The following is a 14,099-nucleotide window of genomic DNA, read 5'->3' as shown; positions in this document are numbered from 1 at the left end:
TATTAGTAGAAATCTGTCGCGAAATATATCATCATATAGCGAGCCTTAAAATAACAGCGGTAAAGGAATTGATCACGTTTCGTTCCTCAAACACGGCTATCATAAAGAAAACATCGAGGTTGCAGCAGTTCTATTCTTGTCGCGAGATTTAAAATAACGAGGAAAAATAAGGAAAACCAAGAGACCAGTGCTCTTTACTTTCACATTTATTCTCATATTCGACAGCTTCCGACAAAGATCCCCGTCTGCTTCGGTGTTCCAGAGGGTAACCTCGTGGAAGTCAGCCCGCCGAGTTACCCGGGCGGTTATCCCCCGGGACACTGGGTCACGCCTGGACCTACGCCAAGCATAGACGAGCTCTGCCACAAGTTCACGGGGAGGCCGACGGAGCTGAGGTTACCGTCGAGGAGCACAATATCGAATCTGCCGGGGATGCCGGTGACGGGGGTGATGGTGGGCGCCGGCCAGGGCGTCGTCATCGGCGGTGCCCAGGGTGTCGTTGTGGGTGGCGGTCAAGGCGTTATCGTGGCCGGCGAGTGTCTCGACGGCGAGGCAATCAAGCGAAGACTGATGGCCAACAGACTGCCGGAGAGCTGCGTCTAGAAGCGAGGCTCGACCGCAGGTGACGTGGTATCGTTACCCTGGTAGCAATCGAGAAGATGTAACTATCGCGTCGTACGAGACCCTGGCGAAAGACGAGCTCGAGGAACTCAAAAAACACTCGTCAACATATCCAAGAGCAATTTTAACAGAGAGAGAAGGTCCTGTCGAGGAGACATTTACATTGTCCGTTTTCGTGACAGACTGTCTGTTAGCATTAACGTGTGTTTACGATACGGCACGATCAACTCGGGGAAACTCGGTGGAGACAAGGTTCGAGCGATCAATAGCAGGTCGGGGTTACGTGTCGCGGATCGCATTATGTGTCTCGCGAACGATTGATTCCACGCGAGCTGGTCCGAGTTCTCGCGGAAATGGCTCGCGAGATTAGAGACACCGTACGTCACCGATTGTTTTTGAAACACGGCCGCGACGATCGTTAGTTTTCCTTCCACGGGGCGAAAGTATGCGGAGAAGTCAACTGAAAACTTTTCAAACTTCCTCCTTCCCCCCTTTCCTCTCTTCTCTTCGCCTCGGAGGAAGGTATCGTCGCCAAGTTGTAACATTCTGTTCTCTCGGTCGTTGACTTAACCGTCTTTGCTCCTCTTTTTCTTTCAAATCAAATGATCTTCGACGGTATCTTGTCGAATATTTCTTCAACGGAGTTTCGCTTCTCTTTGTTGTAACATTAGAGAAATAGCCGAATCGAATGAAAGGAGAACCGAATTTTTTGGCGAGAGAGCTATCTCGAAATAGAATTAGCAGATTAAATAAATACGTTTCCGAGAAACAACTTGCCACTTTTCCGCAGATAAGATTTTTGTTGCACAAACGTCGAAACCTCTCCTCTTCGTCCTAATTTTATCTAATTTGTAGAATTTTTTTCCAGCAAATAAGTAATTAATTATTCTTTTTTTATTTTTAATTAATTTATTTTTATTTTTCAGTTTCAGAGGTGACTTTCTTCCTCGAAATACTATTAATCTCTTGTCTATTATTATCTTTTGCTTTTTCGCTATCTCCCTACTTGTTAGCATCTCACGCTGCATCCCTAAATAAATCCAAATTCTAGCAACGAGACGTTGGTTCGGAAACATCAGGCCGTGAAATACAAGAAAAGATAAAAGGCTCTCGAACGAACCTCTTTTCCGATGGCTCGAATGAAGATGAATGGAGGAACCGCGTGAAAATATACCGGAAGGGAGGGAGAGTGAAGAGCGGGAGAAGAAATCAGATGAGGAGAGAAGGGCGGAATGAAGGGAAGAAGGAAAATGTGCCCGATGCCACTCTGGCCTGGGTGTAGTTTGAAGGCGTGAAATACAGTTTTAAGGTTGAATGATCGGTTCCGATATCACGATAAAAAAAGCAAGAGGGCGGGGAGGGAGGGATCGGGAAAATGCGGAGAGACACCGCGAACATCGACATATCCCGTTTAAATTCCGAATTCGATATTTTTGGGCACACAACTTTTTCGCGCGCGATATCGAGCACATTCGCGCGAATAACTCTATACCGTGAAATTTCAAACAATCTTCACCCTTCTCAGAAAAATACTCACGAATCATCGACAAGACACGCAGCAATATTAAACATCCTTATGCATCGATTGTCTGTCCACCTGTGTGTATAATTCGACGAGTAAATGATTAAATTAACAGACGGACAAGACAGCTCCCTTTCTCCTCCTATCTAGGGGAGGGGGTGAATGCAAATATGCCGAGCCGCGTAATGTACAAAGCGAAACGATTCTAAGAAAATAAAGACCAGACGCGTGTTATACTCTATTAATAATTGTATGTGTATGTGTATGTGTGATAGAACATTTGTAAATTTTTCTACCGCTGATATGAGTTTTCTCTATCCCGTAAAAAAATGTCGGATAACTCTCGTGAGATTATCGAATGCTCTCAAACATTTTCATCGAAATACTCTCACTCTGGATGATGTATGTGTGTGTGCGCGTGCGCGTGTGTAAATATATACATAGTTTAACGAGTTCTTTATCGAAGCGTTATTCGCGATTTCGTTTGATTCGCGACAATGAGAGAGAGAGAGAGGGAGAGAGAGAGAGAGAGAGAGAGAGAGAGAGAGAGAGAGAGGAATGGCATATGATACGCGGTGTCCGCGAATTTCTAGGCATGTGTGAAGGAAACTTCACTATATGTAAGGATGTTTGCAAAAACTGGTCTTCCACGTGACACACGGCGACGAAAGTCGTGAAACTTCTCACGCGCGAGAACGGAACTAACGAATCTACACGAAAAGCGTATCTGGAATAATCTAACATGAACTTTGTGCTCGTTAAAAGTTCTCTCGAATGACTCATAGACTCCGTAATGTGTATAAATAAAAAAAAATAGAGTGAGAAATCGATGAGTGAGTAACGAGTGTCGCGTAATGGAACGTTATCTCGCCAGAACACGAAAAGCGACCGACATCGAATCGGTCGAGCCTGTGTCTATTTTCGATGTGTAAAAACGATGATGATCAAATACACACGAGATATGATTGCTCGTTAGCTAATATATATCGCTGTATATACATATTATCACGAAAGAGTTTATAACGATAAGTTGACGAACGTTCAAGTTTTCGAGATGATTGTCGAGCGCATCTCGTTTAATTAACGTTGCACTTCATCGAAGAAATATCGTCGAAATTATTTCCGCAACGGTTGTCGCGCTCGACAACGTCGTTTTACAGAGATCTTTTAAATTCTCTCCCCCTATGTTTTTCGATGATGCACACATACCTTTTACGTCTGTGAGAATCTGTTTGAAAAATTCCAGGATGAATGACGAAGAGAGATATGACATATTAAAGCAGACCGAGGATTAGAAATAAGACAAAGCACTATACTGCCCATTCATGCTGCCATTGTAAAACATCTGGGAACATCGGGGTTATTAACACACATACACACACATATGTACACAAGTATGTGCGAGGATCTTATTCAAGCGAGCGTGTGTGCGAGAAAGATCGCCAAAGTAGGAGCCGCAGATAACCGTGAGTCGACGTAACCCAACCACAATCAAGTGCAAAAAAAAAAAAAGAAAAGAGCAAACGCGTCACAAGGAAATAATAATAGCGACTAACGATTGTACATAATCAGCTGTACTTAATGACGCGACAGATGTCCATGTAAATCGATCGACGTCGTCGAACTTCAAGTTCACTGTACAGGTGATTTCATATCAGACCCCCTCCCCCGCATATCGTTTAACTAAAGTCGTATGTATATACATAACACCATGTTTTGATCTGAAATAAACTGTTTAATTGTCCGAATCTCGTGCTATGTGTTTATTTTGCGCGGTACTACTCGCTACCAGGCGGTACTTGTAACCGTGCAACGATCGATATACAAAGTGTCCTATGTAGATTGGGTACAGAGCGGTATTTCTTGTCGAAAGATTAGCATCTTTTTTTTCTTTGATAAAATTTTTCGTTTTACGATGTGCCAATATAGCATTTCCTAATTCTTAATGTAAATAATTTGATGTAATTTTGTTAATTTTTGTATAATTAAATATAATCTTCACATTTTTCTAGTGGAATACCTGAGGAGAGAAACTTTGAGTTGATATGAAAGAAATTTTCTTACATGAAATGTTTTTTCCGGTTTCGATGTAAATAAAGGGATATATGCCTCAATGTCTACATGTAACGTAAATATTAGATTTAATTGTATAACAGATTTATTAAAATATTTATACAAAGAATCGAGAAATAGCAAATGCACAGTATTGACACATTAAACAATGAGATATTTCGAGGACAATGCATTTCCTGGAAACTCTGCCAAAGAAAGAAAAAGCTTGTTTTTTTTAAAAAGAAAACAGTATGTATTCTACCTTTATGTAGGATATCCTTCTGTATACTCAGGAGAGAGAAAGCGAGAGGAGCGCGCTTATAAAGTAAAATAGGCGCCTTGACAAACGATGCTCACGTGCCGCAAAAAGATAGACGCGCCTGAAAAATGGAGGCCGAAACTTCCTTCCGGTTCGACGAAAAAGGAATACTCAGCACGTGAGAAGTCAACTCTCGGAGCGACGGCTTTGAGAAATTCTTGCTGTGGTGCCCTGTCAGGAGACACACGTAAGTCTTAAGATATTACGAATATGCGTTGGTAAAAGTCGGTTGTCCTCTTAAATGAAATTAGGGTTTTGTCATTGAAAAATAGAGAATAATCACTGATGGTCTCTTTGTCAATTATAAATATAATAAATCAGTGAAAGAATCAGTTAGTATGGCTTGTTTCAAATGACATTTAAAAAGTGCATATTTATTATAATACATGAGATAAAACATATTTAAAAAAAAATATTTAAGTAAAGAAGTATTAAATATTAAGATTTCTTACTTTTTATCAAAAATTCTGTATTTTGCGAATTTATTATATCTTAAAAATATAAAAAAGTATAATATGTATATAAATTCGAATTTTTGAATTAATTATATGTTCATTCAGATATGTGGCTTTTATGAAATAATAGAGGCTTTTATTAAAAAAATGCCAATTAAAAATAAATAAAAAGAGTTTTAAAAATACATCTAGCAAATTTATATTTTTGCTGATTTTTCAATAAAATCTCTACTAGAGACATAAGATGAATATTTTCATTCAAAATCAGTGAAATATTCATTTCGATGAAATCTTATGTCACTGCTTCAATCAATGACGTTTTCAATTTATAAGAATTAACATTTTTGATTTTCATGAATTTTATTTGAACAATACATGTATATTTTTTAATGACTCTCAACATTGATTATTACAATACATTTACATACTGTATGTAATACATGCGGAAAAATTCGCGCGTTTACATTAGAAGCATTGCAGCGAAGAAGGTACGTAACACTAGATGTGGTTTTTATTCCGATTTTATTCAAGGTTTTACGGCAATAGACAGACGGACCATAAAAATCGCTTGAGATGCACGCTCCGCGAGCTCCCTTGTGTGCCCTTCAGCATAACGGGGGGAAAAAAATGGAAAAGATGCCGCGCGGAATTTTAATCCTTACGTTACATATTCCCGGTTACGTCGTGTGTATAAGAAGAAAAAAAAAAACAAAAACGATATACCTCATATAAAACATTTTTAATAGCAACTGCGCGCGAATCGAGTACGTTTACTTTGGAGGAATTTCTGATCTCACAATAATTCACGTTCGCTTAAAATTTCACGTAAGCTCGAGATTACAAAAGCTTTGTACGCGGAAGTTCCTCGAGAAAAATGCCCGTAATACGACCCATGGCAATGTAATATCTTAAATATTGACACAATTTGAGAAATCATATCTGCGCCGAGTTCTCCTCGCAGATGCGCTTCGCGTGCGCTTCTTCCGTTCCTCCGGTTACGTCACACGGGAATAAGAGATCTCGCAGCTTTCGATGCATCTCCAACGGCACACCGACGATAATATCCATGCATTTCACCAGCGCACGATTGTACGCTTCTGACATCGAGTATCTTATTCCCTCCAGATGCGGCAGCTGTACCTGCGGATAAAAAGTATCTCGGTACTCGAGAAAGCGAGGTAGCGGATCTCTGTAGTTTAAAAAAAAAACTCGATGTTTATTTACCGACTCATCAGTAGGAAAAATCGTGCTCATTATTCTGTAATACAGATCCTCCGTTTCGGTGCTGTCGCCCCAGAGACCTTCCGTGTAGGTCCAATAAATAAGACCGGCGACGATGGAGCCTTTCAAGAGGCACATCGCGATCCCGCAAAAACGCTCGGCCCTCGAAAGCGGCTTCTCGGGAGGAACTGCACGAAACTGCACGAAGATACTTAATTCGAGACTTTCATAGCAAGATTTTACAGATACTCGTTGATTCATCAATTCCTCTTTAATCGCGTGTTCCTTGCGATACGTTTATTTAATATCACGATGAATATCGCGAAGATAAATACGTCGAGTCTTTCGTTCGATATACATCGTCATGCTTGACCTCTCTCTTTCCCTGTTCCAAGACTTAGATGATGTCCCTAACAGTTAGGAGAGAACTCAGAGACCGTCCTCCTCCATTAGAGACCCATCGATAGTCGCTGTAGCAGTGTACACCGACTGTCGAGCTAATTCCAGGTAAACGCAACTACGTATCGACTAACCAATTCCGTACAGGTGCTCGAACACCATCATCTCGTTACACAGCGTGTCAATATCGTGTGAAGCTCGACAAGCCACATGATTTAACTCAAAATTGGATGCAATTCGCACGGAATATACGTGCACATGTGGATACGTACAGGCCGAAAAAATCATAGGTATTACTATTTGAATATTTTTACCTTTAAAAATTTGACAGAGAAAAAGAGAGAAAGATTCAAAATGACATTAATGCCAATATATCTTCGTTTCTCGAGTCGAGTTATTGTTTTTTACTTTCAATCTCAAGTTTTATCAAGTTAATCTAATATTTACTTTGATATTTTAAGATCGTCTACTTCTGAAATTATTTATAATCTATAATTTTTGTCGAGAGGACTTCTTTCAATTCCTGGAAATGAAAAATGTTTACTGTCTACTTGAGATATAAAGTGAAAGCTTAATTCCTATATAAATTAAACCTATCGAAATTCTCTATAATCCGTAAACATAAGAAAATTAAGATTGAAAGTAAGAACGAAATTTCTCGATTTGTTTCAAGTTTGAATCAAGCACGTTATGATATATTATCAAAGAAATATTTATATAAATATAATATACTTCTCTTACATTATTAATTTTTTCAAGCGAATGCAATATACTCTTCTTATGCATTAATAATTTTTTAAGCGACCTTAAAATTGATTAAATCTTTAAAAATCTTAATGATCCTGTCTCGTGCACCTTTGGCGGGCACTTTTGTTGCATGTCCTTTCGCGAACAAACTTTAACTGCCACTGGTCTAGCGGTCCAGTAATCTGTCGTGCGATTAGAATCAGGACGAGAATCCGCATCTGCACCGACGAGCTTCTGAACTTTTGGCCTCACGCATGTTTTCGGATTGGACAGATTAATGGTCTGTGCGATACACTTGGTTCCTCTCTTCATATCGTTTCCGTAACGCAATGAATAACACAAATTGCAAATTCTGTCTCGTTTTTCACGACAAGCCCTTGTAAATGAAGAATTATGTAATACTAGGTTAAAAATGAAAAAAAAAATATTATTTATCAAAATCTCTCTGTCCTTTTACGTAATCAAATATTGAGAATGATAAACTTGCTTGTTTTGTTTCAATGTTTGATAAATTTGGAAAATTTATATCCACGTAGACACATCTTTCTTAAAGGAATATTATTACACTTTAGGATGTTTGTTAAAAATTAAAAATTTATGCTGCAAAAAATCACAGTAAAATTTAACGTTTTAAGTGATTCTTGAAGTATCATTTTTTTATTTTTCTGCAGGAAAAATATTTACAAAATTTTGACAACTGTCTATTGTACTGAAAATTTCCGACGCGATGATATATAGACGAATGACGTTTATTAAGATCGATTAGCTTTTGTTTGCATGATGTACGCCACCCGCTCAATACATCGACACTCTTCATATAATCGTTACATCGCACACTTATATATATTTATATATGTGACAATATATATTCATATATGCTATAATAAATATACAACATATATTGACGTCAAGTTTTTGACACAACTTAAATGTACAGCCAAGGGATGCTCCTCGTCGTCGATTTTTTATCGAGTTATATATGTGTGTGTGTGTGTCTGAGCCCCAATGGAGGTGACAAAGAAATGATGAAAAAGGCGCGAGAACAACGTAACAGATACGGCACGAGGCGCACACAAAGGACCTGGAATAATGTATGGTGAATACTCCGTCAACTTTGGTAGACAAAATCCTGTTTCGGGCCTCCTTCGGGCGTATCGCTCTCTCCCTACATAACGTTCTGATAAGAGCGAATATATAAAGGAGCCGAGATTGCGCGAGAAAAGGAGGCCAGCGCCTGATGAAACTCAGTTTCCAACCAGGTCTTTATGTCACTCCTCCTCTCTTTCTCTTTATTTCGTTACAATACAAAGCGAGCGACCTCACGATTCCTTATTCATCAACGCCATTGGAAAGACGCGAGATTTGCATCGTACGATGGGTCATTGTTACGACATGTCCTCGAAATGGGTCCTTTGAAACGTGAATGTCCTCATCACATGACCGTACAATTGATTGTGAATCTTTATTGGAGAGAGTTGATAAAATTTCCATCCACAAGATATATATGCCATACTCTGACAATGAGAATTAAATGAAAATAATGCGGGATCAAAAAAGTTGTATCGAAACTTGTAATCGTATTTTTATCGGAAAATTTAATAATTCGAATCTTAAAGATGCCGAATCGTCGATCGATACTTGGCACCTCGCTTTGACGTAACGTAAGAAAGAAAACGAAAGGAAGAACACGAGAGAGGGAAAATAAGGAACTATCGCGCGACGATAAAAAAAGATTCATGATCGTTCGACCCCTGCAGATGGACATTAAGAAAACCATGAACGTCGCTATGAAGCGAGTCCGCGATCTTTTAACGAAGCTTTCACGAGCGATGAAATAGGACGAAGGACAAGCGCAAGAGAGCGAGAGAACTTTTGGAAAACTAATTTTCGCGATATTAGTCTTACGGAATTGGTTATTGATGTTCTATTCGTCCGCCGATAATGGTGAACGGAAGCGATTCCCGCGCGGAAAGGTCATAAGTCCTTTGGCAAGGGTCAAGGATCTCCTGGAGGGGTTACGTTGTCCCTGCCGGCGCTCGTCCTTCTTAAAGGAATTGCTTCCTTAACGGGCGTTAAATCGACTTTGCCGGCGCCGGTCTTCCTCGCTCTCTTGCGATTGACAGATATTTCGCGGTCTCTTCGCCTCGCTCCAGACTTCGCCTCCCGTCTTTCCTTCCTTCCTTCCTTCCTTCCTTCCTTCCTTCCTTCCTGCCTCCCTCGCTCGCTTCCTCCCGTCCTTTCTGTCCAACCCTCTCAGTCCAACTACCTCTCCTCTTCCTCGAGTCCACTATCCGTGCATTCTTTTTTGCCACTTTCTCTTACAAAAGCTTCCAGGCGCACCTCGCAAGTCTCTCTTTCCGGCTGGACGAACAGCTCGCCTGGCGACATTCCAAGCAATCTCCTCGCCAGAGACCTTCGAAGGAATACACGATAAATTGATAAATTCGCGGGTCTTACGCGCCATCGGCAGACAGTTGTTAAGCACGTTCACACAGATATATAATTCAACAATTTCGGTGCGAACATCGCTGCTGCTCTTTACACTCGAGCAATGGTGGCTTCTGCTTCTGTTGAAACTTAAATTTTTACTTCAATCTTTTTGATATGAGACAACTCTTATATTTCGATCTTACGTTTAAGACATGGATGCGTATATCTATTCCAAATATCCGTTTCTTGCCCATACGAGTTATAATAAATATAACACGAGTTCCTTCCAGAAGTATTCTAGTCAAAGAATAACTCTATGGCATGTTAAAACATTTTACGACGAAGAAGAAAAAAGTAAAAGCGATCAGCGTCAACTGATAGTTTGATATACAGAGGCTTTTCAGTCGGCTCTAATAACGCGAATCGCACGCAGGAGCGGGAGAAACGCTGGGGGCACAATGTATGATTTGCCAAGGTGCCGTAAATCGAGATTAGGGCGAAATTTCGGTAGTCGCCTCGTCTAACGGGCGATATCAAGAAGGTGGAATGGCACCCCTTCTCCCCTTCACATAATCGCTCGGCGAACGACTCGAGTCTCCGGTACTCGGAGCTCAACCACCGACTCTGAGTGAGTCAAATTATCGTTTTCCTTCCTCTTTCATCCCCTTCCCTCGATCTATCGTTTATCCTCGCGCGTTTATCCTTCATGACGAACACGGAGGCTGGTGGAGACGCATACGTTTCCTCTTCCAGATTCCGTAAAGCGGAGCTCTCTCTCCTAGGGGTGGATTAGAATATCCCTCGGAGCGATTCTCTCCATCTCTCTCTCTCTGCTGGGACAAAGTTACCAACACACACGAACATTACTGCCGGGTCGATTAGATATCCGACCCCGCCGGGGCCTAATAACGTCGTCGGTGGCTCTTGGATCCTCGGGAGATTAACATAAGTGAAATAATACTGACCCTCTCCCTAACTACAGATCGATCGGCGTGATCCCTCGCAGTTAGTCTCGATAAGAAGAACGATTAATCTTTTGATCGCGATGAAAATATTTATCTTTGTTTCGCAATCTCGTGTAAACTTGCGACGCGTATAAAAAAATATAACAAAAAATATAAAAAAAAATAAAAAGAATATAAAAATGTTGTTTTCCAAGAAGATATTATAACAATAAGGTGGAATAAAAATCCAATCCGCCGTCACACATTTTTGCATCAACCTGACGCAGATTATTGCACAGCCCGTTGTAGTTTGTAACAAGGTACACAGTTGCACAGCTTACGTATGTTATACGTAAAAGAAAATACGCGAGAGACACTTACATGAGAGAGAGTATGCGGGAGGCAGCTTCGCGACTGACGTAACGACGTTCAAGGGACCGGCAACAAATTCATGCGCGGCGCGGGCGCGAAACTCTGCCGGTTTTTCGCGAGTTACGTACACTCGCGCGAACGCGATGAGAACGGAGGAAAATTTAAAAGTTTTAATGAAGTGCTGCATCCGGGACGCGACGCGGCCGGGGCCTGCATACGCGGGCATAAGCGCTCTCTCCGAGAGGAGAGCGTCGGATTATTTTTTTCATAACTGCTCTCGACGCAACGAATGCAGATTTATGAAAAACATCATGCACGAGCGCGGACGGGATATTATTAGCGATAATCCCCCTTATCGCGAGTTCGAGGAGTCGCGTTGCATGATTTATATTTGATTGATATAAGGTCGCAACGTTAAAATATATTTTAAACAAGATTTATGCGAGTAACATATTACGTAACATATTCTCGCTCTCCTTCTCTTTTTTTCCTCTCTCCGCTATGTAACAAAATATAAAAGTTGAAAAATTAAAAAGTTAAAAGTTTCCCCAACGGAGAACAAATTGTACTTGTATCGTTAATTATATTATATTATTATTCATATTCTAAATTATATATACATATAAAATTATATAAATTTTAAATGAGAATATAAAAGAGAAGAGCTAGTGAAAATGCACAGATTCGTAGATGGAGTTTTCCATGGAATAACTGGAAAGTCTCGGTTATATTCCGAAGATGATATTGAAAGTAAATCAATACAATCCGTCTTAACCGATGCTCGGGCGCATTAATTACAGCCGACGAATCCAATTAAATCCGACGATGCCGCGCGCTTCGCAAAGACACGGCTCGTCCTGCGCGCTCCATTTCGCGGTCCATGGCATGGGATTGTGCGGAATAGGGGTCGGTCGGCGGTAAAAGAGACGGGCGGACCCACCGGGTAAGGGTAGCGCGGCTCTCATGCGATAGGAGTGGGAAGAGAGGGAAGAGAGATAGAGAGAGAGGGAGAGAGAGAGAGAGAGAGAGCTTAAAAATATGATTTTAATACCACTGCTCTCCGAGGTCGCCGTATATCATGCTTTTGTCCGCCTACTATTGTCTCTATGCCGGACCCATACCCTTTCAAAACCGCCCTCTTCCACGTCCAACCCAACGCCCTTCTCTCCCCTTTCGCGTCCCCGCTGACCGAACCGACACCCTCGCGCCCTCCGCGTGTCACCCCTGGAGGTAGGGGGAGGAGGGGAGGTACAAGAGTTGTATCCCGCCGAAATATTCATAATTGGGAAATTTTCTCTCGATCCACATTCGAGATTCCGAGCATCCCACAGAGGTTTTCATTCAAAGAGCTACATTTCTTATCCTCTCGTCGCCATTGACGTCGTCGAAGTCGTTTGTCAAGAAATTACGCGACGTCAGATAATACTTTAGCAGTGATGATATAGATGCAGCGAGGGAGCGTAAAAAAGATCGCCCCACCGCGGTTTTGCTTTTTGCCGGTGGAAGGAATTTAGAGATCCGCGGGCGTAATTTTTATTCGTTTTCAAGAGAGCTTAACGAGCGGCGTTCTGGCAAAAAGATTCTATAGGTTTTCCGCACGTTCGACTCTGGTTTTACCGAATCTTTTACCGTGTAATACTGCCGGGTTTACTGCCGGCGTTTTACCGTACCATCGCTGAACGAAATATTCTTTCGTTCCGATTCAACGGTTTAAAAAAATCGATATCCGCATCCCCGGATTGTTCACGTTTTGCTGTTTTTTTTTCGTTACTAATTTAAAAATTCCGCTAATCGTGCATGTTCTTTACATAGAATGATTAATTCGTAATCTTTTTTTTTTACATTTTGTCTCATTTCTATAATTTCGAAATAAAGCGTGTATATTTGTGCTTCGAAAAGGTTTTTTAAAACGATGAATCAAATTTCAATAACGCGGCTTTTGAATGGCGAAACGGTTGACGCCTCTGTCGTTCTATGGAGATCTTTCGGCGTTAGACTGATAGGCCATTTGACCGTATCTTTGGAGCCATTTCACACGCACGCGATGCGATCAATCGCCTGCAAATTCGGGATTAAACTCGTTGGCAATCCCGACGAATAGTTCGTATATATAGTATGATGGTATCGCGAGAATATTGTATATAATTCTCAACTTCAATCCTAGGTTAATAATTCTTCAAAGTTTTCTGACACATTTTATGGATTCTACTTGAGAGAGATGAAAGCATTAAAGCAAATAAATCAAAATTATGTATGTCGAGTAAAAATTATGTACACGGAGGAAATTTTTTATTACATTTTAATGTAAATTTTACTATAAATTTTTCCATATTTTTAGTAGCTTGGTATCTATGTCAATATTATAAATGGCTTTGAGTGATAAAATTTCCACGTATTTCTTTATAGATATAAACTCTACTTTTTGTTATTAATGAATTATAATTAAAAATATTATTTTTATGAAATTTTTACATGTCTTATATTTCGCATTTTCATTTTATTTAAAAAAATACAATTTTATTCTCTTTACTCTCTTTATTTTCTACTTTAAAATAATATACATAATTTAATATTTTATTATTTTGCGTATTAATAAATAAACAAAAATTATATAAAATGCTTCAAAACGCGATTACCATGATTTTTAAACTATATTTTAAGAGAAAATTCTTTTCGTGTATGTGTAATATTGCACATTAATAGAAATCATATATATATATATATTTATACATCAAGCTTATATGTAAATGAAACGAATCGAGAAACGACGGAGCGATAAATTTAGAGAGGGAAGATATAGCTAAACAGATATGGTTATAAAGACATACGCACGCGCTCCATATTAACTACATATATAAAATGGTCCCCATGGTATAATCAATTATTGTCAATCCGTAGATAAATTTAGATAAGGAAGGGGCTAAGCAAAACGAAACAGCAGGAGATAATCAGAATTAAAAATGTATTTAGTTTGAATCAAAATATTTGTATTCAGTAAAAATATTTCTAAAATTTAA

General features: G+C 39.9%; 2 protein-coding genes across 2 annotated transcripts in view; one reads left to right on the top strand and one right to left on the bottom strand.

Annotated features, from left to right (window-relative positions):
• LOC105258246 (nephrin) overlaps positions 1–3,662 on the top strand; it is a 343,203-nt gene extending 339,541 nt beyond the window's left edge. The window contains exon 14 of the mRNA XM_025408809.1: positions 263–3,662. Within this exon, the coding sequence (XP_025264594.1) occupies positions 263–603 (341 nt within the window). The 3' untranslated portion in view covers positions 604–3,662. The remainder of the gene's footprint in view (positions 1–262) is intronic.
• A 2,044-nt stretch (positions 3,663–5,706) lies between these two features.
• Positions 5,707–7,690, bottom strand: LOC112637978. The gene is made up of 3 exons (XM_025408803.1): positions 7,445–7,690; positions 6,194–6,388; positions 5,707–6,109 (listed from the first exon to the last, which is right to left on the bottom strand). The coding sequence occupies exons 1-3, from the start codon at positions 7,646–7,648 to the stop codon at positions 5,903–5,905; spliced, it is 606 nt and encodes a 201-aa protein (XP_025264588.1). The 5' UTR covers positions 7,649–7,690; the 3' UTR covers positions 5,707–5,902.
• Between the last annotated feature and the right edge of the window lie 6,409 nt (positions 7,691–14,099).

This window comes from Camponotus floridanus, unplaced genomic scaffold, assembly GCF_003227725.1.
Source record: "Camponotus floridanus strain SB8 unplaced genomic scaffold, Cflo_v7.5 scaffold23, whole genome shotgun sequence".
Classification (NCBI taxonomy): Eukaryota; Metazoa; Arthropoda; class Insecta; order Hymenoptera; family Formicidae; genus Camponotus; species Camponotus floridanus.
This window is presented reverse-complemented; position numbering and strand designations above follow the sequence as displayed.

What these genes read in the sequence shown, in the direction of transcription:
- LOC112637978 (XM_025408803.1), bottom strand. Translation starts at nt 7,648, where the DNA reads ATGAAGAGAGGAACCAAGTGTATCGCACAGACCATTAATCTGTCCAAT. An exon ending in AACAAAAGTGCCCGCCAAAG is followed by an intron (nt 6,389 to 7,444) that starts GTGCACGAGACA and finishes ATCTTCGTGCAG; the next exon opens with TTTCGTGCAGTTCCTCCCGA. An exon ending in TTTTTCCTACTGATGAGTCG is followed by an intron (nt 6,110 to 6,193) that starts GTAAATAAACAT and finishes TTTTATCCGCAG; the next exon opens with GTACAGCTGCCGCATCTGGA.